The sequence below is a fragment of the Misgurnus anguillicaudatus genome, chromosome 4, assembly GCF_027580225.2.
Source record: "Misgurnus anguillicaudatus chromosome 4, ASM2758022v2, whole genome shotgun sequence".
NCBI lineage: Eukaryota > Metazoa > Chordata > Actinopteri > Cypriniformes > Cobitidae > Misgurnus > Misgurnus anguillicaudatus.
Genome location: NC_073340.2, coordinates 9,191,526 through 9,216,252, shown reverse-complemented (window position 1 = coordinate 9,216,252; position 24,727 = coordinate 9,191,526). Strand labels below are relative to the sequence as shown.

Genomic DNA, 24,727 nt, shown 5'->3' with positions numbered 1-24,727 from the left:
GTATGATCAATGACCTACAGTAAAAGTAGTAATACCGAAAACATACTTTTAAGTTTAAATAACATTTTAAAATCTATATTTTTAACATTCTTAAACCTTAGGAGTCCACACTTTATGAAATTTAATGATATGGACAGGCAGTCGCTGAAGCCTCCAGGCCCAAAAGCAAAAAAAAAACAAAAACAGGACATCATGTGCCTTCATTCTGTCATCCTGTACAGACTCACCCTCCGGCTCATGAAGTAATACTGCCAGAAATATCTTTCAACATCTTAATTTCACACAGTAAGTTTCCTTCTTTCTCATAAACAATCTCTTATTCTGTGAGAAATCAGCCTAGGGATGTTTACGTGCACTGTGTTAGTGTCTGATGCATAACTGACAATAGCGAAAGGCTGTTAAATACCTGAGCTGGATAGTCAAACAGCCACTGTTCCCTGGGTTTCTCTTCATAAGCTGTCACTGCCTCCGTCATCTCGTGCCTTACGGTGGCGCGCATGGAGTCCAGGACACGATTTAGCCACACTTCAACCTGTAAAACCACAGCTTGTTTTGTTAAACAGTCCAGTTTTTATCCAAACTTGAAGTATGGTAAGGTTTGCCATCAGCACTATATTTTACATTAAGTCGCTGTTAAAATATGCATGCATCGGTTAAATACATGAGCAGGTGTGTTAACAGTGTAAAAGCTAAACCCCACATCTTCAGAGGCCGAATTATAATCCATAACATTATGTTGTGCGACACACTGTGTAACACAACTAAAGTTTTACATTTGCTGAAGATGTGTTTGTGAGAAAGTCGCAAATAGAAAGCCACTGTGTTGCGGGTGATGCTTGAAAATGTGATGCAGTGGTTGCTAAGGCTTTCTAGGTGGTTGCTAGGTAGTTGCTTACTTGACAAAGTATAAAGAGATGACCATGCCGTCTCTACAAAGCTTAACAAGGACTTTCTGATGTTTTGTTCATACATAATGTGTTACATGTCCACAGTGTATATCCAGATTAAAATGCCTTTAGCATGCAGAATAAAAACACATCTGTGCTTCTCTAAACAATCTCCTTTAATTGCTCTCGTGTTAATTCATAGTGCATTGTGGGTAAGCCGTTTAAAGTATGAAGAGAATTGCTGTACCTGGCCGGTGCAGTCACAAGGCTCATTAAAGGGAACATATTCGTCCTCTTTACTGAACATGCCGAGCCCTGTCTTGGTTAGGTTGCCGTCCCCATCTGTTTCAAACTTCATTTTTGCCATATTGTCAAACAATTTTGACAGATGCCTCTGAACCTGAGGGAGAAAGCGGAAGGCTTTACAGCTGCCCAGCTAATTTGATGTAAGGTTGTTCTAAGAAGTCATATTGAATTTGCCTCGAAGACAATTTCCAAATAGTGATCAACACTGCCATCTAGTGTTAAAACATCAATAAAGCACATTTCTACACTTCGAGTAAGTTGTTAAGTAGACCTTCGGTTACAAGCATACTAAAATATATTCAAAGGAGGGAAGAGTTTACAAAGACTGCGATTATGTCATCATTTACTCACCCCTTATGTTGTTTCTTTCTGGAACAATACGTTTTTTGAAAAATGGCATTTCAAACATTGTCAGTTAAAGAAATTTCACTTTTTAGGGCTGGGGATTGTTTAAAATCTTTCGATCCGGTGCCAATTTCAGTTCCAGTTTCGATACCGTTCCTAGTGATACTTTTTCGCTACCATATGTTTTAAAATCCATTTAAACATCAACAAAAATACATTAAACACAAACCTTTTATTTTTCACCTTAATTTAAACAAATTCTGTTAACACTTCTCACTAAGAGTTACATTATTAATAAAACTGGTTGTGCTTTTTGAATAGGGGTGCGCCAGCAGACACACTTATCAGTTTTTTTTTTAATGAAAATAAGGAAACAAATATAAAGAAATTAAGAATATAATTAACACTGCTTTATTTTATGAAATGTAAAATGGTCTAGATTGGACAAACAGTATTTAAATAAGTGGGTTCATTATAGCTGCAACTTTGACAAAAAGTTAAAATTTAAATGGAGTTTTATTGGGAAGATTTCTATGCATGTTTGTTTTTTGTAAACAAAGAACTGTAATACTCAACTTCATAATTATCAAAATATTAAATACATTTGGGATTTGTAAAATGAGTAGAAAATGCATTCAATGTCATTTCATTCAAGTGTAATTAGCAAACCAGTTAAATGGAATTTTAGTTTGTTTTAAATAACGAGTCAGGCTTGTAAGCAGTGTTGGGTGCGTGTGTGCGTCAAGTTTAAACCATATCCTGTAAAAAAATAGGTTTTAACGCATCGTCCATTTTGGGAGACGAGGGCATGAAGTCTTGCGATGCGGAGAGACAGGCGCGGGTATTTCATAAGCATTGAGAGACGCAAGCTGCGCGCGTGGGTTAAGTTTAAACACCTTGTCAGACTGTTGTGGGAGACGCGCGTGCGAAATCTTGCAATGCTGAACCAGTCGTGAGTAACAAGCATTGAGAGACACAGGCTGTGCGCGTGCTTTAAATTGAAACCCCTCGTCACTTTAGGAGAAGCGACATTTTGGTTGACATGCCTTTCACAGAGAAAGCCATACTTGCGCTCATACTTTCTCATATTGCATCCTTTTTACACTTGTGTTGGGAGACTGCGAGTATCTTCAGAAATCCTCCCTGTCACGTGGTGATGGACAGCCAATTGCCGGTGCTTTAGGTCCTTACATGCAAGTACAGGCTCACACAGACACAGCCGCTTGGCTTTGAAACCGAAATTTGGAACGAAAGATAAATAATTTTTCTATAATCATAGTGTCTGAGTTTTTCGTTCGATACCATAAAAGTATCGACGTTCGATACTCAGCAGCCCTATCACTTTTATTTAAAAAAAAATCTAATAATTTACTCTCCCCCAAGTAATGCTATGTACAAACCAAAAGATGTTTTACATCTTATAAGATTTTCAAAATGTGATAGACTACAAACATGAGGATAAAAATCTTAGATTAAACCATTTTGCTCCTATAGTGTGTGGTGTGCCATGATGTGTCAAAGACAGCACACCCCACACCAACAGGTTTTCAATCAGATTCTTGACTGTGAACACAGGAAATCTCACAATCTCTCGCAAGACTTCAGAATAAGCATGGCAGATGATATGCAGAAAGAAATGTCAATGATAGTGTTTGGAATGATTTTCACGGAAAATTCAAGGGAAAAAAGAAAAGGGTTCGGGTGAAGTCGTGGAGACAGCGGGAACATTGTCTGTACAAGTTCACTTTGCATCAACTTCACTTTGTGCTCCGCCATGACTGCTTCCGTTTTCCATCATCTCGCTTTCTGATTGGATATTGTTTAGTAGGGCTGTTAAATGTCTAATAAATTTTGCGATTATGATGATTAATTGCCTGTTTAGGGCTTTGACGTTATGACGATTAATGGTCTGTTTTATTGCTTTGACATTTAATTCTCAAAAATGTTGTGAATATTTAAATTAAAAAAATTGGCAAGGTTTACCTGGCAGACAACATTCATTCACAACACATTTAAAATAAATTAATGAATATATTTTTCAAAAACTGAAAATTCTTCATAAGAAATAAACACAATGAAGCGTCTGAAAACCTTGTCGGCTCTTGCTTAAGTTGATCACACTTAAAAATATAGCAGGACAATTTATCTCTTACTTCTCAATGTGAAAAATACAATGTGTGGCGTGTGAGCTGACTGAAATGTGTCTGTCTCACGGTGAATGCGTGAGACTTAAGAGCCCTGCGTAGTCACGCTGGGGCGTCACACGGCTAGTGCAAAACGAAAAGGTTGCCAATTTTTCGTGGATTTAAAGTACATATTTTTTATTTTTTTGTGGTGAAAATGACATTGTTTTGCTAGAGAAGTCCCTTATGCCTAGGTTGATATCATCTAGAGTCCTTTGAAGCTGCATTGAGACTGCAATTTTTAAATTGAAACTGTAAACTTTTGAGGTATACTCTATAAAATTAACTTATTTAGCATATATTTAAAATATACTTTTGGTCAGAGAATTTTTTTTTTGCTGTATGAGTTTTCATGAAATCATGAAAACACTGTTTAAACACTGGGATTTGATTTGATTTGAACTTTGGGAAGTTGATACTGGTTTCACATATGGCCAGACAGGTGTCATTATGTTCATAACATTTTTTAATGGAAAACAAACTCCGAGGAAGATGAAATGTTTTTGACCAGCGGTGGTGGAAATCGTGTTGGTTATGTTCATCTTTAGAATGAACAAATCTGAGGCGGCAAGTGCATCAAAACATTAGAAAAGCATACTATTTACAGGTAAGCAGATGAGACCAGAATATAAAAACCAATGAGTTTAAATACTTTTACGCGTTTTTCTCTATAAACCTGCATTGTAAGAAAGTTTCTTTATATTAGGCTAAACTTTAAATGGGCTACGTTATTAAATATCCTAGTACATCACATTATTTTTATCATCTTACAGGTTATAAAGTCTATTGTAGTGATGTAGGCACTCAGACTTGTTTCTGTCATTTGGCCTAACTAAATTTAAGCAATTAAATTTAAAGTTTTGTCTATGATTAGATATTAAAGACTAATAAACTTCACATCGTTCCTCAAAAACATGAAACATTAGCCTTTAGTATTTGTTGAGTGAAGAAAAGTCTAGGTATTCGTAGATTAGTTCTTTATAGCCTTGCGTTTCAAACATGCTCATGACAGATGTGTGCGGCACTCCCTTCACTGTAGAGCAGGTATGGGCAACTTTGGTCCTGGAGGGCCGGTGTCCTGCAGACTTTAGCTCCAACCATAATTAAACACACCTGAAGCAGCCATTTAAGGTCTTACTAGGCATACTAGAAACTTTTTGGCAGGTGTGCTGAGGCAAGTTGAGGCTAAACTCTGCAGGACCCTCCAGGACCGAAGTTGCCCATCCCCGTTGTAGAGGCTTTGTCTTTTCAATATTTTCATCTGTTAAATATTCGCTGCTCATAGGCAGATGCAACTCCTAGATGCAATTTGAGTGCTGATCTTCATGAATGAAACAGGAATATTAAAACTAAATGTGTATTAAAACAAGAACAGAGTTTGTGTTCTTTCACTCCGCTCAAAAAGAGTGCATACACACGATCAAGAGCATCCGTATAGTGCGTATTTATTTACATTTAAGTTTGTTTTTATAAATCCCAATATGTGCGTGGAAAATTACGTACGCATATTTATACATCAGGCCCCTGGAATGTTTTGCTTAAAAAAATATTTCTTCGCAACTGATCAAAGAAAGACAAACATCTTGAATGACATGGGGGTAAGTAAATTAGCTGGATATTTTTATGAAAGTGGAATATTCCTATAATAGTGCACATGGCTGTCAAGATGAAAAAAGCTGTTAAATTTAAACTACAGTGACCAAATCATTAAAACAGTGACTTAAGCTTAAGACTGGGATCAGTTCATTTGTGATCATTATTTATTTTTAGTCATCTTTCTTGTTTAATCTTTTTCAAAAATGTCTAAACAATCTGTACCTGATGAGGGTCAGTGCCGTTGGAAAGGATGTCCAGCAGATCTGCTGAGGAGATGAAGTAAAACCGTGGAAAGGAAAGACGCTTTGTATCCAGATACTCGGCCAGGGCTTTCTCACAAAGAGCCAGTCTGCAGAAAAAGATGCATTGACTGAATAACAATCTGAATGTGACTGATTATGAGACTACAACAAAGCTTTATTGGACAATGAAAACACCTAGGAGTGCATCTAATCACCTACTTGATGAATGAGATTTCTATAAGGAATCATTCAAACCTAAATAAAATTAACTCACTCCCAATTTATTCCAGCCCAATATTTATATCATTGGTGAAACACAAAAGATGTTAGCCTTTAGAAAGCTTCAGTTTAGCAGAAACTTTTATTGCTGCCTACCACCTCCTTTTGTGTTTTACTGAAAAAAATAATATGGTTAAGTAAATGATGACCCATTTTTTGTGTATGGACGATAGCTTTAGCTCACACACACACCTGAGATAAACAGTTAAATACAGAAACAAACCTGCACTGAATGTCTTCTAGTTTGCTATAGAGTCCAGGTTTGTTGGTGGCCTCCAAAACATTTGGTGTTTTTTTAACATCGTATGCCAGTTCTTTAAAATCGCCATCAATGCCTTCAAAGCGTTTGGAATCCTGTGGAGAGATTCATGAAGAAATTATTTCATTCAAATTTATTTGCCAGAGAAAAAAAAACATTGACATTGTGAGCAACATCTGTTTCTGGCCATATGTAGACAACAGTAATTATCCAAATGTTTTCAGCCAAAAGCATAAGATGAACATTTTATCTCTCACCGAAATGAATATAAATGCTAAACAAATCTGTGAGTTCCTAGCTCTCCATTAAAACTTTCTGAAACATGAATTTCTCTCAAATGCAGTGGCAGCCGGTGACTATTTTCGAGGGCGCACGATGCAAAGTTCATCACAACATGTATGTACAGGGTTCCCACACCTAGTTAACTTCAAATTCAAGAACCTTTCAAGGACTTTCCAGGTCCAATAACCTAAAATTCAAGGACTAAATGTGGGGACACGTTTCAAGTAAGAGCAAGGTTACATCTTGTTAGATTTTAAGATACATTGTTACAGTTCCCTTTTAAGGGAACTCGTGCTGCGTCACTGCGCTGACACTTTGGAGACGCTTCCAGGGGTAAGTGCGTCTGAATGTGTATATCAAATTCAACCAATGGTGAGGCTTAAAGACAAAGACAGGGTCACACAGGAGCCAGGAAGTATATAGCTATTTGAAATATTACCAAAGACGGTGTTACAGGGACACAGGAAGTATGGCAAGGGAGACCCAGCGTCTCGTTCCCTTCTCAGGGAACAACAGTTACATACGTAACCCCAGACGTTTTCATGTGTCAAACACAACTATGCAAAAAAGCATTTTGATATGAATCAACATTCGCATACAGAAGATATAAGCATTTAAAGCGAACAGTTTAGCACGTGTTCTTAAAAAGTCTAGATTTTTTTTATATTATCCTACACTACACAAGGAATAATATGGATTTTTTTCCATAAAACATCTTGCATAAAAGAGATTCAAGCGCTTTCAATGACCTGTATCTATCTATGTATATTTTCAAAAACTTTCCAGGACCTTGAAATGTTTCCCCCAGATTCACAAACTTTCAAGGACCCGTGGGAACCACGTATGCAGCCCGTCATGTATGTGGTTCGTAATTTCAAAATAAGTGTGTGTCGAGTGATCCTATGTGCATCACGTGTCTTGTCAAAATAAGTGCCTGCTGCAGACGCGTCTAAAGGGTTTATGATAAAAGAGACGCTCGCGTTTACCAGACACTCGCATAATCTCTTGCGTAATCAGAGTTTACTGTTAAGGGAAACGGTTTCGACACGTGTGCAGCAGGCACTTATTTTGACAAAACACAGGATGCACATGGTTCACATGACACAACAAACACATATTTTGAAGACATGAACAACACACGACACTCCGAACACATATTTTGAATTTGCGCCCCTCGGAAGAGCAGTCACAAGCCACCACTGCTCAAATGTCTGTATTACATGCTCATGTTTCACATTACATTATCCAAACTACAGATTTCACATTTACTAGGTGACATTTGGTGGAAAAACATTTCATATTGATGTTTAGGGCCGTTCCATGATGATTAGCATATCTGACCTCTGGAAGCTGAGTGCGAATATCCGCAGAGCCTATGAAGATGCTCTCCAGGTGTGACCAGGTCCTCTGCACTTCAAACCAGATGGAGATCACGGAGTCAGCCACTGAGAGCTTTTTCTGCCATGTGGATACCTCCTCCAGAAAGAACGCGATGTACTTCGAAGACATGAGGTTCTGTAGCTGCACCTGGTTGTCCTCCAGGGTTTCAATAAGTTCCTCATCTGACTTCAACAGAGGAACATTCGTACGTGGATGGGCATCATAGCCAAATGCCATATTTGTCCAGGTGGCATCCAGTTCGTTTAGCACCTTCTCCATGCCCATCTCTTTCACCGCCCGGTCGACGATGCTCCTGACTTCATCTTCAAAGTGGTGCAAGTTTAGGCGAAGCAGGTCGGCGAGCGTAGTGTCTTGGTCCATTGTGAAGTGTACACCTGTTGCATTCATGAGCTGTTGCCAGTGGCGTGGACGGATGGCGGGGTTTTGAAGCTCAGCAACCACTCGTAAAGAGGTAAGAGTGTTCTTCACGGTACCGTCAAGCCCGGTGAAGGCGTCCCACGAACGTGCCTCTTTATCCAACACACGGAGCTCTTTAGAGAACCGTTTGCACTCCAGGTCCATGTCTTCCACATTTATCTCTCGCCAGCGAGTGCTCTCCCATGAATTAAAACTGGACTGGATCACAAAAATCATATCCCATAAATCTTTAAGAATTGGCAGCTCTTTACGACACTGCTTGAGCTGTTTAAAGTCTGGTACGTTGACTTCAAAAAGGCCGGCTGACTCGATAAGCTCAGCCATTGTCGTCTCCATCTTCAGAATTTGCTTATGCTCCGTGTCCAGCATCTGATGCGGATTAACACAGTAAAATCTGAAAACATATCACAAGTTGAGACAACACAAGACAAATGTTCGGTGGGAAACTGACTTACTGAGTCTTGATTAAAGTTATATATCACCGCTGTGACACTTTCACAACAATACAATGCTAACATCACTCTCAGAACATCAAATATTTCTCTATTCTCCATCTACTGTACCTAAAAATCCCATTCTTGCGGAACTGCTCCCTGAAGGTATACTGCTCCACGTCGAATGCGGCGCATTTCCTGCGTAGGTTAGCCACCTCATTGGCCTGAAGGGGAGCAATGTGCTGCTTCACCAACACAGCTTGCTTTTTTATGCTACTCCATTTCTCTGGCAGCTTCTGTAAATCAAAACCCAAACATAAATGCTTTATCTTGAGAATGCACAGGCAAATATTTTCAAAACAAGTTTTTTACATTTGTAACAAATAGTGCTAATGAAGATTTACAATCGAATTTAGGGAGGGCCATCGTTGTGAGTGTTCGCAACAAATCGGTTAAAACTTAAAATCAGTGCTTGAAGTGGGCCATTACTCACCAGTAAGCAGTACCGGCACTTCTCGATTTTAATCTTTAGCATACCTTCACCTTTTCTTGTGTTCCGACACTTCTCACATGTTGCCGCTACTGTGCCTCCCCGAGTCAAAGCGTCAGTGAATGTGTACTTAATAGTAATGACATCACACTACAGGGAGGGGGCACTAGTTGAAAAATCTAATTATCTATCATCTCTACCAATAATGTGAAAAATCTGTAGGAAGTTTTCTTTCCTAATTTGAATGGGACCATGGATGTGTGAGTCAGACCTTCACCAGGATAAAGTAAAAACTGTTTGTGAGCAAACCTGCACCTGTGGTTCTAACACACAACGTTACCGCTACTATTACCTCAGAACAAGCTGACCCTAATACCTTCACAAGCAGGGATTGACATGAACTCTTTTGCTTAACAGCCACAGTGGCTTTCCAAAGTTACTAGCCACTCAGCATTTTCACTAGCCACAATTTTGTTGTTAGGAAAATACATTTTATATTATTACAATTGACTATGGCATGCTAAAATTAAGTTTTAAGGATTGACCACCCAAATTTAGACTACTTATATTAGCTGGTATATACCTGGTATTAATACAGATCATATCATATTTAGCTGCTGTACTTTGCTACTTTGTTGTCCTATGATTTTTTATTTTTTTATTAATGTAAATGAATGTTGTTTTTATTAATGTTAATTATGTAAAGAATAATGTAACGTTTTTATTAATGTAAAGAATTTTGCAATTGTGTAAAGCGCTATATAAATAAAATTGAATTGAACAAAATTGAATTTCAGTATAATAGATTACAAGTGAATTTATTTGCCATTAAATGTGATAAATGTATCCCAATCTGCTAAGTAATCTTCTACCTAGGCCTGTCGCGATAATGACTATATCCACTTATCGAGCAATAGGTGAACATGACGTCGGTAGTTTTTTTTAGAGGTGATTAATTACCATAGTGTTTATGTGTTTGTTGGCAAAAAAATTAACATCATTAGCATTTTAGATGATCGTACACACACACACACAAACACGCATGCACGCACAGAGTCTCTACTCTGTTCAAAAACTGAGGCAATGAAAAGAGCAAATAAAAAGTTATCTGAAACATAACCATAACATCTAGGGGCGGTTTTCTGGACAGGGATTAGCTTAAGCAAGGACTAAACCTTAGTTTAATTAGGAAATATAACTAGTTTTAACAAACATACCTTTACTAAAAACATTACATGTCTGCATTTTGAGGCAAAACAAAGGGCACTTATGTGTTTTAAGATATGTCAGCCCAAGTTGTTTTCAGTTTGGACAGCCCTTACTTTTGCTTTAGTCTAGGACTAGTCTAATCCCTGTCCGGGAAACCACCCCATAGTGTTTAGATCTGAGGTGTAACTATTATAAACTAGGGCTGTCAAAAGATTAATCGCGATTAATCACATCCAAAATAAAAGTGTGTGTTTACATAACATATGTGTGGGTACTGTGTATAATTATTATTTATATATAAAAACGCTCCCAATCATGTAGATATTTAAGATAATCTCTGTCCGGGAAACCGCCCCTAAAACTTTTGGACAAAAAACTGCGATCATCAGAACTAATTCACGGGGTCTTTAAATCTGATAATTTCAGAAAGACTAAAGCTTTTGGACAAAAAACTGTGATCATCAGAAGTAATTCACGGGGTCTTTAAATCTGATCATTTCAGGAAGACACTTACTTCTAGTTGTTTGTAAACTGAATCTGGTAGTTCTTGCTCATATGATTTCAGCAGATCAATGGTTTGCTGGAGAGGCTCGAACATATCATCTGTAGTGCTCTGTCGTTCTTTTACAGACACCAAGTAACCTGTGATCTCTACCAAAGCATTGTAGTCTCCCTCCTCCACCCTCTTATTAAGTCCACTCTCAGTCTGTCTGATGAAGCCCTCCAGGTCTGAAAGACTACAAGCAGAGTTACACAAAGTGACAAAGTTTGTATAAAAAAAACATGCAAGGCAGAGTTATAGACCCATTAACACTGAAATAATCCAAACAATGTGTCTTCAAGTATGTAAAATACAAACAATTGGCAAATTATTTTATAAACCTGTAGCAGCTACTTTCTCTAGCTGTTTGCATGTCAAATACCTGTGTGTTACATGATCAATAAGGTGCTGTTTGAACATCAGGCTCCATTTCTTGATGATATTAAGCAGGGCATGTTTAAAAGCTTGTGCATCGACCCTCATCCAGCCATCAAACACATGGATGGGGTCTAGTCGCAGCACTTCCTCATACAAAGTCTCATACGAGTCCACCTGCTCCCGAAACTGGTCGAGTGTCGGTGGTTTTTCTGGAATGCCATGTTCTGCATGAGCCTCGATCTCTTCACTCGTGAGAACATGACCATACAGCAAGAACTGTTGCATGAACTCCTTTCTGTCATCCACATAGAGGTAGGCGTAGCGCTCCAACGTGTTGCAGTATTCACAGCACTTTATAATGACTCTTTGTACACGCTCCATAACAAGCTGCCTCATATCCACCAAGTCAGCCATTTCCTCCATTTCAACCTGAAGTTTTAAAGACAATTTTATGTAAAATTAAAAAAAAAATACATTACACTTGAAACTTTTGGCCATAGAATCAGACACCAAGTCTAAAAAAAACTACACACTTTGATGTAATTATTAATTGTTTTATAATTATTTCAAATGTTATGTTAAATGTAATAACTTACCTAACTTTTGAATTAACATTTTCAACCCCAGCATTTCACTCTGACTTTTAACAACACATCTCATACGTATTCATGTGAATATCATTGCTAAACTAGAGAAAGTGACCTGTCACGACCTCAGCCTGTTTACAGTAGCGTGAAGATTTTTCACCTCTCGCACCGCTCAAAATATTAGCATACAGTATAACATACATATTTATAATAAGCCAAGCAGCCTGACCTGTGGGCTTAAGTTGACAAGGATAAGTCTGTGCTAGAGAATTGAGATATCAATGGGTATAATGTGATAAATCCAGATAAATTAACCATCTCACAGTCAAGGCAGTAGCCAGGGTTTGAAAATTAGTGAGGTCCAGGGTGGAGTGTTAAGAGTACGCAAGTGCTAACCCCAGGTGAAAAAAGTGCACTAAAATACACTTTCTTTTAAAAAAAACTTAGGGTTCTATCTTACACCCGGCGCAATGCAGCGCAATGCGCGGCGCAAGTCTCTTTCGCTAGTTTCCACCCTAATTTTCACGTTTAGCGCCGCGTCGTTTAAATAGCAAATGCATTTGCGCCCCCTTTTGCGCCCATGGGCGTTCTGGTCTGAAAACGAGGTGTGTTCAGGCGCATTGTTGGCGCGTTGCTATTTTGAGGCAACTAAAATAGACTACGCCATTGATCAACATAAACCTGCTCTAAAGTCAATGGCGCAACATTGTTTTTGTTATTTAAAGAGCGCGTTAGTAATATGCGCCTATAAACGGGAGGACAACGCGGGTTTGCTTACCACAAAGTAGGCTACATGAATGCGCAGCAGCACAAAAATGCTTTAAAATATGAAAGATTAAAGGATTGAATGTAAAAGATTATTATTAAGTCTCTTGGACATAAATGAGGACTAATTATGAGACGTTAGAAGGCGTAAAGAGTTGCTTCACCTGCAGCCTGGTAAATAAATAAATGCTTTGCTTTAAACAAATGCATCTGTTTTTAAATGTTTTTTTTAATGCTACCTCACGGATTTATTGTATATGATGACTCTGTACCTGTGGATATGGTGAGATGAGAAACATTTTAAAGTAATGCTTAAAAAAACTCTTTGCTAAAAAAACCACTGTCCAAAGTGCTGAAACGTGAGGAGAGCCGTTTGTAAATTCTTTATCTCCTGTTTGTTACAAATAAAGTATTTTTAGAGTACAAACCTTATCTTACATACTTGTAAATTATTTTTTGATGATATTGGATAGCCATACATTTAAAGCAATTACAAGCCTGCTTTTTTACTTCCATGACCAAAAGAAAACGGGTTTTAAAGGTTTTAATAAAAAAATAACAATTTCAATACAAGTGAAAAACAACACAATTATTTAACATTAATCTTAAACTGGGGATCTTCTTCCTCCGCTTAGTTTTTCAGTTTACAAAGTTCGTCATCTAAATAGGGATTAGACATAGTGCCAGCGCAACTTGCTTTTAAAGGGGATGACAGCTGTGACTCTCATTGGTTTACTGCATGTTACGCCCAAAATACTCCCATTACAATAGGACCAACCCTTTTCGGCCATGCGCTCGGCGCACAAACCATTTTTCCTGTCGTTAAATTAGCAAAAGTGGATTCGGACACGCCCATTTACACGTTGCGCTGAGCACTTTAGACAATGTGCTTAGATCGTTAAAATAGGGCCCTTTGTAAATGTGGGTCATTCTACAGAAACGTCCACTTTTGGTATGGCAAGATGTCTTAAAATGTATTTATTTTTCTAACATTTAAACTAGACCACATTATTAGATTACTCTTTGACTTTATGAGTACACATAAAGTTTTTTTTGTGTGCATGTACTTAAAGACTGCATACACCATTTTTTTGTCAGTGGTGTTACCTTACTTCTTTAGCAATATTAAAGGTGTTTATGAAATATTATTTTTAATTATTTTCAGCTTTTAAGCTTAATTCTTACGTGTAGCAGAATTCAATGCATTTAAAATGATCATGTCACAAGTGAAAGATTTTATTTAATGTGAAAGAAAAAAAAAACACAGTAACACCACTGACACAACAAATCACCAGTCACTGGTGTTACTGATCTTTACTGGTGTTACCCATAAGGAAGGTAACACCAGTGACAGTAACACTAGTGACAATTTTCATGAAAACTGTGTTTTATAAAATTACTGCTGAAAAGTATCAAACCACATGCTCATGCTGTCAATCATTGTATACTCACTAAATTAAGTAGTTTAATCCATTTGTATTCTAGTTTTTTGCAATTCCCAAACAATAAAGGAGGTCCTACCAGTGACTTAAACTAAAAGCCTCATATAAAATCATGAGATAAATGAGAAGATTTCTGAAAACTGAAAAGAGACAGTAGACTTATCATGGACTTCTCTTCATAGATCTCCAGGAAATTGAATGAAATCAGTGTGATTTTATTTAAAAATAAGAGCTTTCTTGTTAAACGGTAACACCAGTGACACAACTCCAGGGGACCACTACTTTCATTATATATTTTATAATATTTATTTAGCATTTTGTTTTTTAATGTAGTCTACATCATATATTTGATAGTTATAGACACATTATTGTGTTTTAAATGGAAGAAAACACATGACTGTAAGGACGAGCACTTCTGTGGTTCTTCTAATTCTAATTAACTAATAAAAATCAAATATTGCTACATTGATGGCTAAAGAAGGTGTAATTGTTCAAATAACATTGTTTCATTTTAAAATATAAAAAATTAACCCTAAAGTGTTTTTCAAGTCTAATATTTCTGTAAAGGCTAGGAGACAGAAAAATTGACATTTCCATAGAACGACCCATGTAGTATTTTCGTGAACTACTTTTGTAGCTAATATATCAAAATAACAACTTTGTCTTTTTATTTACTTAAAAACATCTAAGTGTACACAAGTGTGCTATTTTGAGACACCATTTATTTCAATACACTTAAAAATCTATTTAAGTATTACTGGTATTTACTTTTTCAGGCACACTGAAGTACTACCAAAGTTAAACTTTACTTTTAATTAGTATATTTGTACCATAACCTTACAACTTTACTTGCTAGTATTTAAGTGTATTTTTAATACATTCAAGTATATTTTTTTTTTACCTGGGATCTAATGTATTCTGTCCGAATATATTTTACCCTTTGGGGGATGGACTGTTGACTAAGGGTGGATTTTTTTTTTTTTAATGCAATGATGCTTATTATTGTAATCATTTTAATAAGCAATATTATGAAGAACTATTAATATTTTCAGGATGACTTTGTTAAAGGTTAAATCTTAAATTGAATAAAAGAACAGAATTCTTAATGCTTATGTTCTGTTCAGATTAGCTTTACTGTTTAACGATTGGGGTGATAACATATTTGGCATGTTTCATTTAAACCCAATAATTTATTTTCTGTTTTTTTGATAGTGTTGATACTCTTACAGAAACAATCATGATGATCACTGCTTTTGTCTTACCGATTGAAGTCAGCAATAACCTGCCCGTGCTGAATGATGTGCCTTATTTGATAACTTTCAGTTTAGGTGCTGTCACCGCGTTGCCAGATATTAGTAAGAAAAACAAGCAAAAATAATTTGCCTTAAAGAACAAAGTAACTTTAAACCTTGTCGCTAATACTAACCTACCTAATCATCACTTTATAAATATCACAAAGTGTCTCATCAATTACTAAAACAAAACACTACGTCTAAAAAGGATTTTTAACAATGGGATCTGGCAACACAACAAACTCTGCACCCGTGCCCTCGCGGCTTGAGTCAATCTCCGTCATTTTACGCTAAATTATACACTAAACTGTCCAAACTTAATTATTTACACGGATGCCAATATAAGGCGTTTTTTAAAAAAACTAATTCGTCATTCACAGAACTTTAAATTAAATTTTTTTATATGAAAAATGTACCGAGGTCCGGACCTCGGTGACCTCATAGCTGGCTACTGGCATGCTTACAGTACCTGGTAATGCTGGTAATGACTTTTTTCAGATAATCGTGGCACAAGAGCGGAGATCCTAAAGACACTGTTGATGAGACTCTCCACCAGTTCATAGAAGCCATCTGAAGCACCAAGCTCCAAAGATGGAAGAAAAACAATCTCAGGAACCTGCAGATCTAGCTGGACTTCAAAGAGCGGGGCTAATCCAGGTTTCTCTTCTGTATTGGATATAATAGTTTGAGAGCAACAAAATTAATCTTTACTTCTCGAAATCTCTTCGGAAATCCCTGTATTAACTTTTAGTGCGAACAAAATGAGAAAGAACACCTGTGTTTTCCAAGAAGAACTTGAGGGAGCTCTCAATACCATTAAAATATCCATCGATTACCATTTCATCGATGTATTCCACATAAGACCTCCACTGTGCAGATGAAGGGTCTGCTTTGAAAAGTGACGCGTTATCCTGAAAGAAAAAAGGATCATCAATTCTTAATCTGGTAAGTTGTTGTTGCAATAGAATTTGCATATAGCTTTGTATACTTTTAGTAACATGTGGATCTTTGCTCCCGAGGCACGGATCTGGCCATACGTTCTTTCCAAACGTTCAGTCTTATCGTCCAAATTTAAGAGAGCATCTTTCTTTCCCTCTTTTCTTTCAAAGATAGAGGTAGTCCAGCTTTTCATGATGGTTTGCATCTCCTCCACGTTGTCTTTAGTCCTCTGTAGACGCTGCTCCAAGTCATGTACCGTCTCACGAACATCCTGGATGTATTCCCAAATACCTACACCACAGTGACACCACAGTAAATGTGCTTAGGAATTTACACAAAGCTTTAGTTAGAGTATAAAATAATAAAAATAGTAACAACATAATAAAGACCTGATAAATATAAATGAATTAAAAAAGCATGATTAAGAAAAGTTTTTCATTCTGCATTTTACAACACTATGCATTCGGCAGACTCTTTAATCAAAAGTGCATTTATGCTACTTTTTATCAGCATGTGTGTTCCCTGGGAATTAAACCAACAACCTTTGTGTCGCTAAAGCTAGGGCCACACAAAAATCTTATCAGAATTTTAAAATGTCAGAGACCACAAACATTTTTGTTGATGTGTGTTGATTGCTGCTATGTAGTGATTAGGCTTGGGTGGTATCCTAATTTTGATACCATCAAATCGCCTCCCTATTTTACCTTGGTATACGGTATTACCGTGAATAATTATAAAATTATGACTCAGACAGCGTCACTAAACTGTTGGCTTGTGCCTAAACCCTTCAGAAACTGAACACCAAACACTAATACTAAAACAATAACAAAATAACATGCACTACAATATTAACAACTTATTAGCAACAATTAGCAGTTTATAAAAAAGTTAAATACAACAGCCAAACAGAATTAACCGGTTTTCGTTTAAAAAAGTGATCTCTAAATTAGGCTGTTTTAGACAGACTAAACGCCACTACAGTTAGCCATCTCATTCCAATTTCCAGGATCTTTGTGTGAAACCAAATGCCGTGACCTCGCGCCAGAACCGAAATGCCGTGACCTTGCACAAATGTTTGTGTTTACTTCACACAAACTCACATTGCATTAAGCAAAAATTTAATCAAAGCAACAGTCTCAGACTTGAAGAAAATTGCTGAACATTTAAATTTATTTTCTGCACATTCCACCATATTTTAATGAAATAAAAAGTCCTCCTTCTGTTAATTTATATTTCTACATATTCCAGCATATAATTTTTTTTTGTAAAATCCTTCATTTGAATAGCAAATAAAATACAGCAATAAAATAATTAAAACGTAAGTCTCTTCTGATTGCGTTCCAAATTATTAACATTTACGTCTATTAGGCTAACAGTTAAGTGCAGATTAAGTTGTGTTTATGTAAATCGTTAGACATTTTTACCACTTAATTAGGTTTTGCTTTGTAGAAAGCCTTTCTTTAAAGTGAATTTCGTTTTGTATAAATTGTATCTTAATTTTAATAAATCTTTCATCAACCAATTGCATGTATTTAATAAATAAAAAGCAAATATAGCAAACAATATAATAACCAGCACCAGCAGAGAGATGCAACAGAGTTGCGAAATTGCAGGCGCGGCTCGACAGGTTCAAACAGCCTAAAATATTTTAAACTAATCAGTTAATGGCTCGGTGGACGGTCAAGAAAATTTTTAGTTTTCGCCATCCCTAATTTAATATTTTATCCTTGTCTTCTATATAAGTGCATTGTTTTTTTATGCCGGTATGACGATATTGAAACTGATACCTTTGCAATTTTTAGATCTCGCGGTATACCATATACCGTAATACCGCCCAAGCCTACTTTGGACTGTGCCTGCAGTTGTTATGGTTTCCTCTTTGATCAGCTCACTTTCTGATTGGATATCGTTTTGTTTCTCGTGACAATCTACAACGTGCGTGTGGTTCGAGGTTCCCCCCACACAACAGGATTTCTGAACATGTTAAAGCACATTCGACATGCTTCCAAGCAGATTCAGACTTTCTTAACACCACAGAAAAAATCTGTTAAGATAATCGGTTCACCACAAAGACGATCAAAACTTTACTTAGGATTGTAAGGAGGAATGTGTGATTATCTTTTGGTGTGTGCCTTAATGCAACTTTAAGGCATAAAGAATTTTTGTTCACAGGACAAAAAGTTTAATGTGTCATTGTTATGATAAAAAATTACCTAAATGAGCAATAAAATTATCGACCAAAGGGGGACTTGGAAAAAAAGTTGGATTCATGTGACTTAATAACCACGTCTACACTGGAAAAAAAATTTGGACATCAGTTGCACGTGATTAAATAAGGTTTGCATTAAAATGAAATTAACATTAATTAAAATGTATTTCAATTTAAGAAAACTTGATTCAATCATGTTGAACTGCTGTACATAATTAAATTACGATTTTTAAGAAAAATCATTAAAAAAATAAACAATTCAATCATGTGCAACCCAAAAATTTTAGTTTACAATATACTAATTTTACAGTCTTTAAAAGTTAAATTAATAATGATAATAATAATAATAAACTTTATTTTAGATAGCTCCTATAAAAGTTGGATCTCAAAGCGCTTCACAGAAACATATAGATAAAATATATTGTAAATAAAATTTATTCTAATGTATGTTTGAGCATAAAAGATGCATTAAAACGAGAATAAATAACTTATATGCTAGAAAGAAGAAGAAAAAATGTTTTAAGTGAAGATTTAAAAATGCTCAACGAGGCAGCTTGTTAAATCTCAATGGTAAGAGCATTTCAAAGTTTATGAGCAAAAGAAGAAAAGGCCCGGTCACCCATAGAACGTAAACGCGTTGAATGAGCCATTAAAAAGCCAGAAACAGGAGAACGAAGATTGCTTCCTGGGGCGTATGCAGTTAAAAGTTCGGACAGATATTGTGGCGCTAAACAATTCATAGCCTTGAAATTCTCATGGTGAGCGTGAAAATTTTAAAATCGATGCAAAACCTGACAGGGAGCCATGTCCTGGACCTTGTCAGGATTCTAGCTGCTAAGTTTTGGACATGCTGCAATTTGTTTAGGGTAGATTTAGAAACCCCAGCAAGTGGATCATTAAATGTCTACATAATGATTTTATTTATGCCCAAAACTCACTTACAGCTACAGTGAATCTCATTTCAATATATCCATTGCTTCTCTCAAGACTGAAATAAATCTGTATTGTATGTACCTTGACTTGTCCAGCAGATGCTCTCCTCAGCCTCTTTGAGCTTGGCATCGACATCTCTCAGCTGGTCCTGGATCAGTGGATTCTCTACCTCAAGCACTGTGCTCATTATTTTGTTGTACCAGCTGGCTGTTAGTTCCAGATTGGCCACATACTGCCACAGCAGCTCCCTGTTTGAATAAATGTCAGCCGCTATATCTGGTGTGGTATAGACTTCAGCCTGCATAGCCTTCAGATATTTCACCTCTCGCAGCACTGACACCAGCTAGAGGACAAGATGAGAGTTACATTTCATATTAACATATTACAAACACACATTTATAAAAAGCCAGACAGCCTGACCTGTGGGCTGAAGTTGACAGAGATGAGTCTTGTGCTAGAGTCCCGAGATATCAATGGCTTTTGAAGATTATATTGTGATTTCTCAGACACCGATTCAGTCCAAACATCATAGAGTTTTGAAGAGTATCTGGTAATAATAAGAGAGAATTAAATCTGCAAGCAGCAATTGAAGGGCCCTCGCACACATGTGCACCGTCACCCAATGGCATTAGGAAAAACAGTGAACAGTGGGGATATGAATTTTACTGTGTAAATATATGTGGATATTTAATTAGACTGACCAAATAAGATGTTGATAATGTTAAATCTCTTAAACAAACAACATTTTGCAGGCCAGGACCCTTAGTAACTGTGAGGAGTATGGGGCAGGTCGGACATTGTATGCCTGAATTACAACAACTTCCAGTTTCATGGTGAAACATCAAACTTTGCAAGGCCCCCACGGACACGCTCTTCAATGAAAAGTCAAGATCTTTGCAATTTATCATCGCAAAAAACGTAAGATCTGTCTGAACAAATAAGATGATCTAATTAAATTTCTATGAGCAATAAATCACAGTGTAAAACCTGACATTTCCTGCTGCCAGCAGGTGGTGCTATAACTGTATGTGAAAAATTCCATGTTAATGTGTTCAGGCCAGGGCACTTATCACAACATATGAAGCGTGGGTCAGATTAGACATTGTAAGCCTGAGTTAGAACAACTTCCTGTTTAACGGGAAAAGGCGATATTCGGCAGGCTTCCAGGCACACACTCACCAATGAAAAGTCAAGATCTTCGCAATGTAGCATCACAAAGGCCTTATGATCTGATTAAATCTCAAGGAGGAGTTAGTTAAAGTATGAAGCCTGGAATTGATTAAAATTTGCACCCACATTACAGAGAAAATTGAAAATGGCTGACTTCCTGTGGGGTTAGGAACTTTTTGTAAGTCTTGGGGTGATTTAGGATCCTACCGCATTTCGTACCTGTACAGTACGTTTAACGTAGCGGGGGGCTGCTCTCTTGAATATTTGTAGGTGGCGCTATTGAGCCACTTCTGAAGCCTATACTGTATTTAAATGTATGCCACGTTTGACATGTGCGCAACGTTTCATGACATTCTGAGCTTGATTAGTCCTTCAAAAATGTGATTCATTTAGCCATACTTTGCCAGGCCGCCACGGACGCTTTAAAGCTCACGTAACACACGCTGTTTCTGCATTTCTGATGTTAATCTGGAGTACCTATAGAGTAGTATGACATCCTTTATATCTCCGAAAAGTCTTTAGTTTAATCAGATTTATAAAAGAAAGATTAGCTTTACCAAATCTTTCCGATAACGTACGAAAAATGAAGAAGGAGGAGTTACTACCGCGGGTGGAGCGAGTACGAGTCATGCAACACTCTACAACACTTATAACTTATGATTCACTACATGTTCGTGTCATTTATATAATATGCACGCAACTATTTCCAACATAAGACAGAAGTCTAACTTACCGCGTGCAACTGTCATGACCCGGTTGGGAAAATCCAGCGCATCAAACACACGCAAAACTCCGCTGCTACCCCGGATAGTAAACTATATCCATTGTTTTCATAAGGCTGGATTTCTTCTCCTTACATCCAAAGACACACTTCATCTTTCGTGCCATTGTTGACTTTTGATATTAAACAAAGCTGAGTGGCGTGATAAGATGTTTGCAAGCTCCAGCGTCTCCCGCTGATTGACGGGTGGGCGGGGTTTTCCGGGGGAAGTGCCCATATAAAGAAGTGATACGTATCGAAAACCCCTGAAACGTCAGTTGGACCTGTAATCGAAAAAAAACTTTCCGAAACTTGTACGAACCCTGGCAAAGTGCATTCGGCACAGAAATACTCTGTAACACGTCCAACTGCTGTTTTGACACTTTGCCTACGTTTAGCATGAGGAAACAACTCTATAACTGTGTTAATAAATCAGAATGCTTGAAATACCATTAAACCACCCCTTTAACAAACAGTCAAGGTCGTCGCCATTTTCATCTCAAAAGGTCTTAAGATTAGATTAACCAAATATGATGTTGATATGGTTAAACCTTTAAGAGCAGTAAAACATGGAATTTCCTGCTGCCTCTAGGTGGCGTGATCACGTTAACTGAATATTACCATGGTGATATGTTCAGGCAAGGACCCTTATTAAACATGTGAGGTCTGGGGCAGATCGTACAATGTGTGCCTGAATTACAACAGTATTACAACAGGATTCTGTTTCATGGCGAAACATCACACTTTGCCAGGCCGCCACGGACACGCCCTTTAACAAAAAGTCAAGATCTTCGCAATTTATCATCGCAAAAAAGATTTGTCTGACCAAATAAGATGATGATCTAATTAAATTTCTATGAGCAATAAATCACAGCGTAAAACGAGGCATTTCCTGCTGCCTCTAGGTGGCGCTATGACTGAAGCTGAATATTAGCATTGAAATGTGTTCAGGCCAGGACTTTATCAAACATGTGAAGCGTGGGGCAGATTGGACATCGTTTGCCTTAGTTATAACAACTTCCTGTTTTATGGCAAAACACAGATATTTGGTAGGCCGCCACGGACACACCCTCCAACGAAAAGTCAAGATCTCCAATTTAGGCCTTTAGATGAGACTAAGCAAATATGATGATGATCTGATCAAATCTCTAGGAGGAGTTCGTTAAAGTATGAAGTCTGGAAATGCCAAATTTTGTACCTATACGTTTAACGGAGGGGGGGGGCTGTTTTCTTGAAAATTTGTAGGTGGCGCTCTCGAGCTATTCCTACATGCCCAATTGTGCAACCTATACCACATGTAAATTTTCGCCACTACTGACACGTGTGCAAATTTTCATGACTTTTTGAGCATGTCTAGGCCCTCAAAAATGCGATTCATTTCGGAAATAAATACTAAACTGAGCAAAAACAATAGGGCTTTGTACCCACGGCCTGCTTCTCGATGCTCGGGCCCTAATTATTTACATCAGAGCAGTAGCGTCTCCTACTATAAATTTAGATGGGGCCGACTCTGGGTTATATCGTTGGCTGTACAGTTAACTGCTAGTGATATAAGTTTTACATTTAAATGACTGAACGCATGCAGAACACTGAGCAGAGATCTTTCTGTAATTCAGCCTGACGGGGGCGCTCTAACGCAGATTCATTTGGTTTTAGCCTTTCAGAGAAGTGTTTCAAAAAACACACACAGAACCACTCGCTCCTATTGAGAAGAATGATAAAGATGGGAAATAACACATTGGGATGACCCACGACCAATAGACTTTGAGCAGACTTTGATCATACTTACAGGCTGTGGTTAGGAGACGCATATTGTTCCAAATAAAGTGGATACTGAACAATCTTTAGTAAATCCCACCTTGCAAAAGTATTTTTCAACCTTCAACCTTTTGTAGTGAAAACACCACAAACTTGCCTTTACACCAACTAGCTGAAGTGTATGTGGGTAGGTCAGAGTTTTTGTTTCTCCCAGGCAAGACTATAGGGGGAGACTATGCTGTCTATGTGTTCCTTTATACTTGGAGACAGGCAGAAAATTCAAACAAAGCGAATCAAAACTGCGGTTCAGAGTTGACTCCCTTCTTTAGAAGCCAATAACTTAGTGCACTTACTGGTTTTAACTACTTTGCACACATTGTTTACATTGATGGACAGCTACATGACACACTGCAATACAAGTCACTTTTGATTTTGGAACTGTCTGGCACTATAATGCTATAAAAAAGCAGTGTTGCATGAAAAAAATTAATTATCCACCTTAGGTCAACAGTAAAGTATTAACAAATTGTGATCTTATAAATTGGGAATAGAATACCCCCGCAAAACATATAACCAGAATGTGTAACCAAAGTGTAAAATGACAAAAGGTAAAAGTAATGAATACTTCATTAAACTACAGCTAAATAAGTATTTTGTGAAAGTTATGCATTGCAAATATACTAATGAAAAGTATATAGTTCTTCTTCAGTGGTACTTCAATGCAACTAAAAAAGTATACAATACCAGTAATACTAGAACAGATTTTTGATATTAAAATAAATGGTGTCTCAAAATAGCACAGTTAAGTACACTTAGATGTTCTACAAAGTTCTAAAGACTAATTTTTGGTATATTAACTACAAAATTAGTGCACAAAAAATTACATTACTAAGTTGTACTTGGTGTTTTTTAGGGCACTTTTTTTCACTTTACACCCCTGGAACTCACTAATTTTCAAACCCTGGCTACGGCCATGCGAGCCGTGCATGCATTTTCCAAACATATTCATCTCACTTTATGACTTAAAATAGTCTAGAAACTTGAAATATATAAAAAAAACTTTTACTAGTAAACGGTTTAGATTTGATCAAGTTTGTATAGTTCCATGTTTTCTAGTAGATTAATATTTAGGTCAAGCCACACCTGTATCAGATTATCTTTAGGGAACTTTTCAAACTCGATAGCCATGTTTGCAAAGTCTATTTTAGTTATCCAAAATCAGCTCCAAAAAATTTAATTAAACAATTAACTCTTTCCCGGCCAGCATTTTTTTTTAAAGTTGCCAGCACCAGCATTTTTATTATTGTCACGTTTATTGCCTTCAAGAAAAGGTTCTTTCTTTAAATATATAAACAATATATCAACAAAACCCATTTCATCCTATCTTCATTGTTCTCTTATCATGTGTCAAATATGGGTAGGTTTCTTTAAAAATAACCAATTTTTGAGCAAAAAGCTGAAATAATTGCGTTTTATAAAGGACTTTTATTAGCGATCAGATTGAGAATGGTGATAAAAACATACACAGAGTTTTTACTGCATTTTGATCTGTATATGATGTGGTTTTATCATTGACTGTAAAAAAAGATAGAAGTAGTGTCTGTGACGTCACTCATAGGTTTC

The 24,727-nt window shown here is 37.0% G+C and overlaps 1 protein-coding gene across 3 annotated transcripts in view; it reads right to left on the bottom strand.

Annotated features, from left to right (window-relative positions):
• The window catches only part of dnah9 (dynein, axonemal, heavy chain 9), a 260,170-nt gene that overhangs the window by 212,812 nt on the left and 22,631 nt on the right, over positions 1-24,727 (bottom strand). For all 3 annotated transcript variants that reach the window (XM_073866631.1, XM_073866632.1, XM_073866634.1), the window contains exons 12-24: positions 19,837-19,963; positions 19,498-19,759; positions 16,324-16,565; positions 16,111-16,246; positions 15,805-16,001; positions 11,254-11,678; positions 10,845-11,067; positions 8,761-8,927; positions 7,721-8,591; positions 6,062-6,192; positions 5,540-5,666; positions 1,135-1,287; positions 407-532 (exon numbers count right to left, since the gene is read on the bottom strand). In XM_073866631.1, the coding sequence (XP_073722732.1) occupies positions 407-532; positions 1,135-1,287; positions 5,540-5,666; positions 6,062-6,192; positions 7,721-8,591; positions 8,761-8,927; positions 10,845-11,067; positions 11,254-11,678; positions 15,805-16,001; positions 16,111-16,246; positions 16,324-16,565; positions 19,498-19,759; positions 19,837-19,963 (3,187 nt within the window). The remainder of the gene's footprint in view (positions 1-406; positions 533-1,134; positions 1,288-5,539; positions 5,667-6,061; positions 6,193-7,720; positions 8,592-8,760; positions 8,928-10,844; positions 11,068-11,253; positions 11,679-15,804; positions 16,002-16,110; positions 16,247-16,323; positions 16,566-19,497; positions 19,760-19,836; positions 19,964-24,727) is intronic.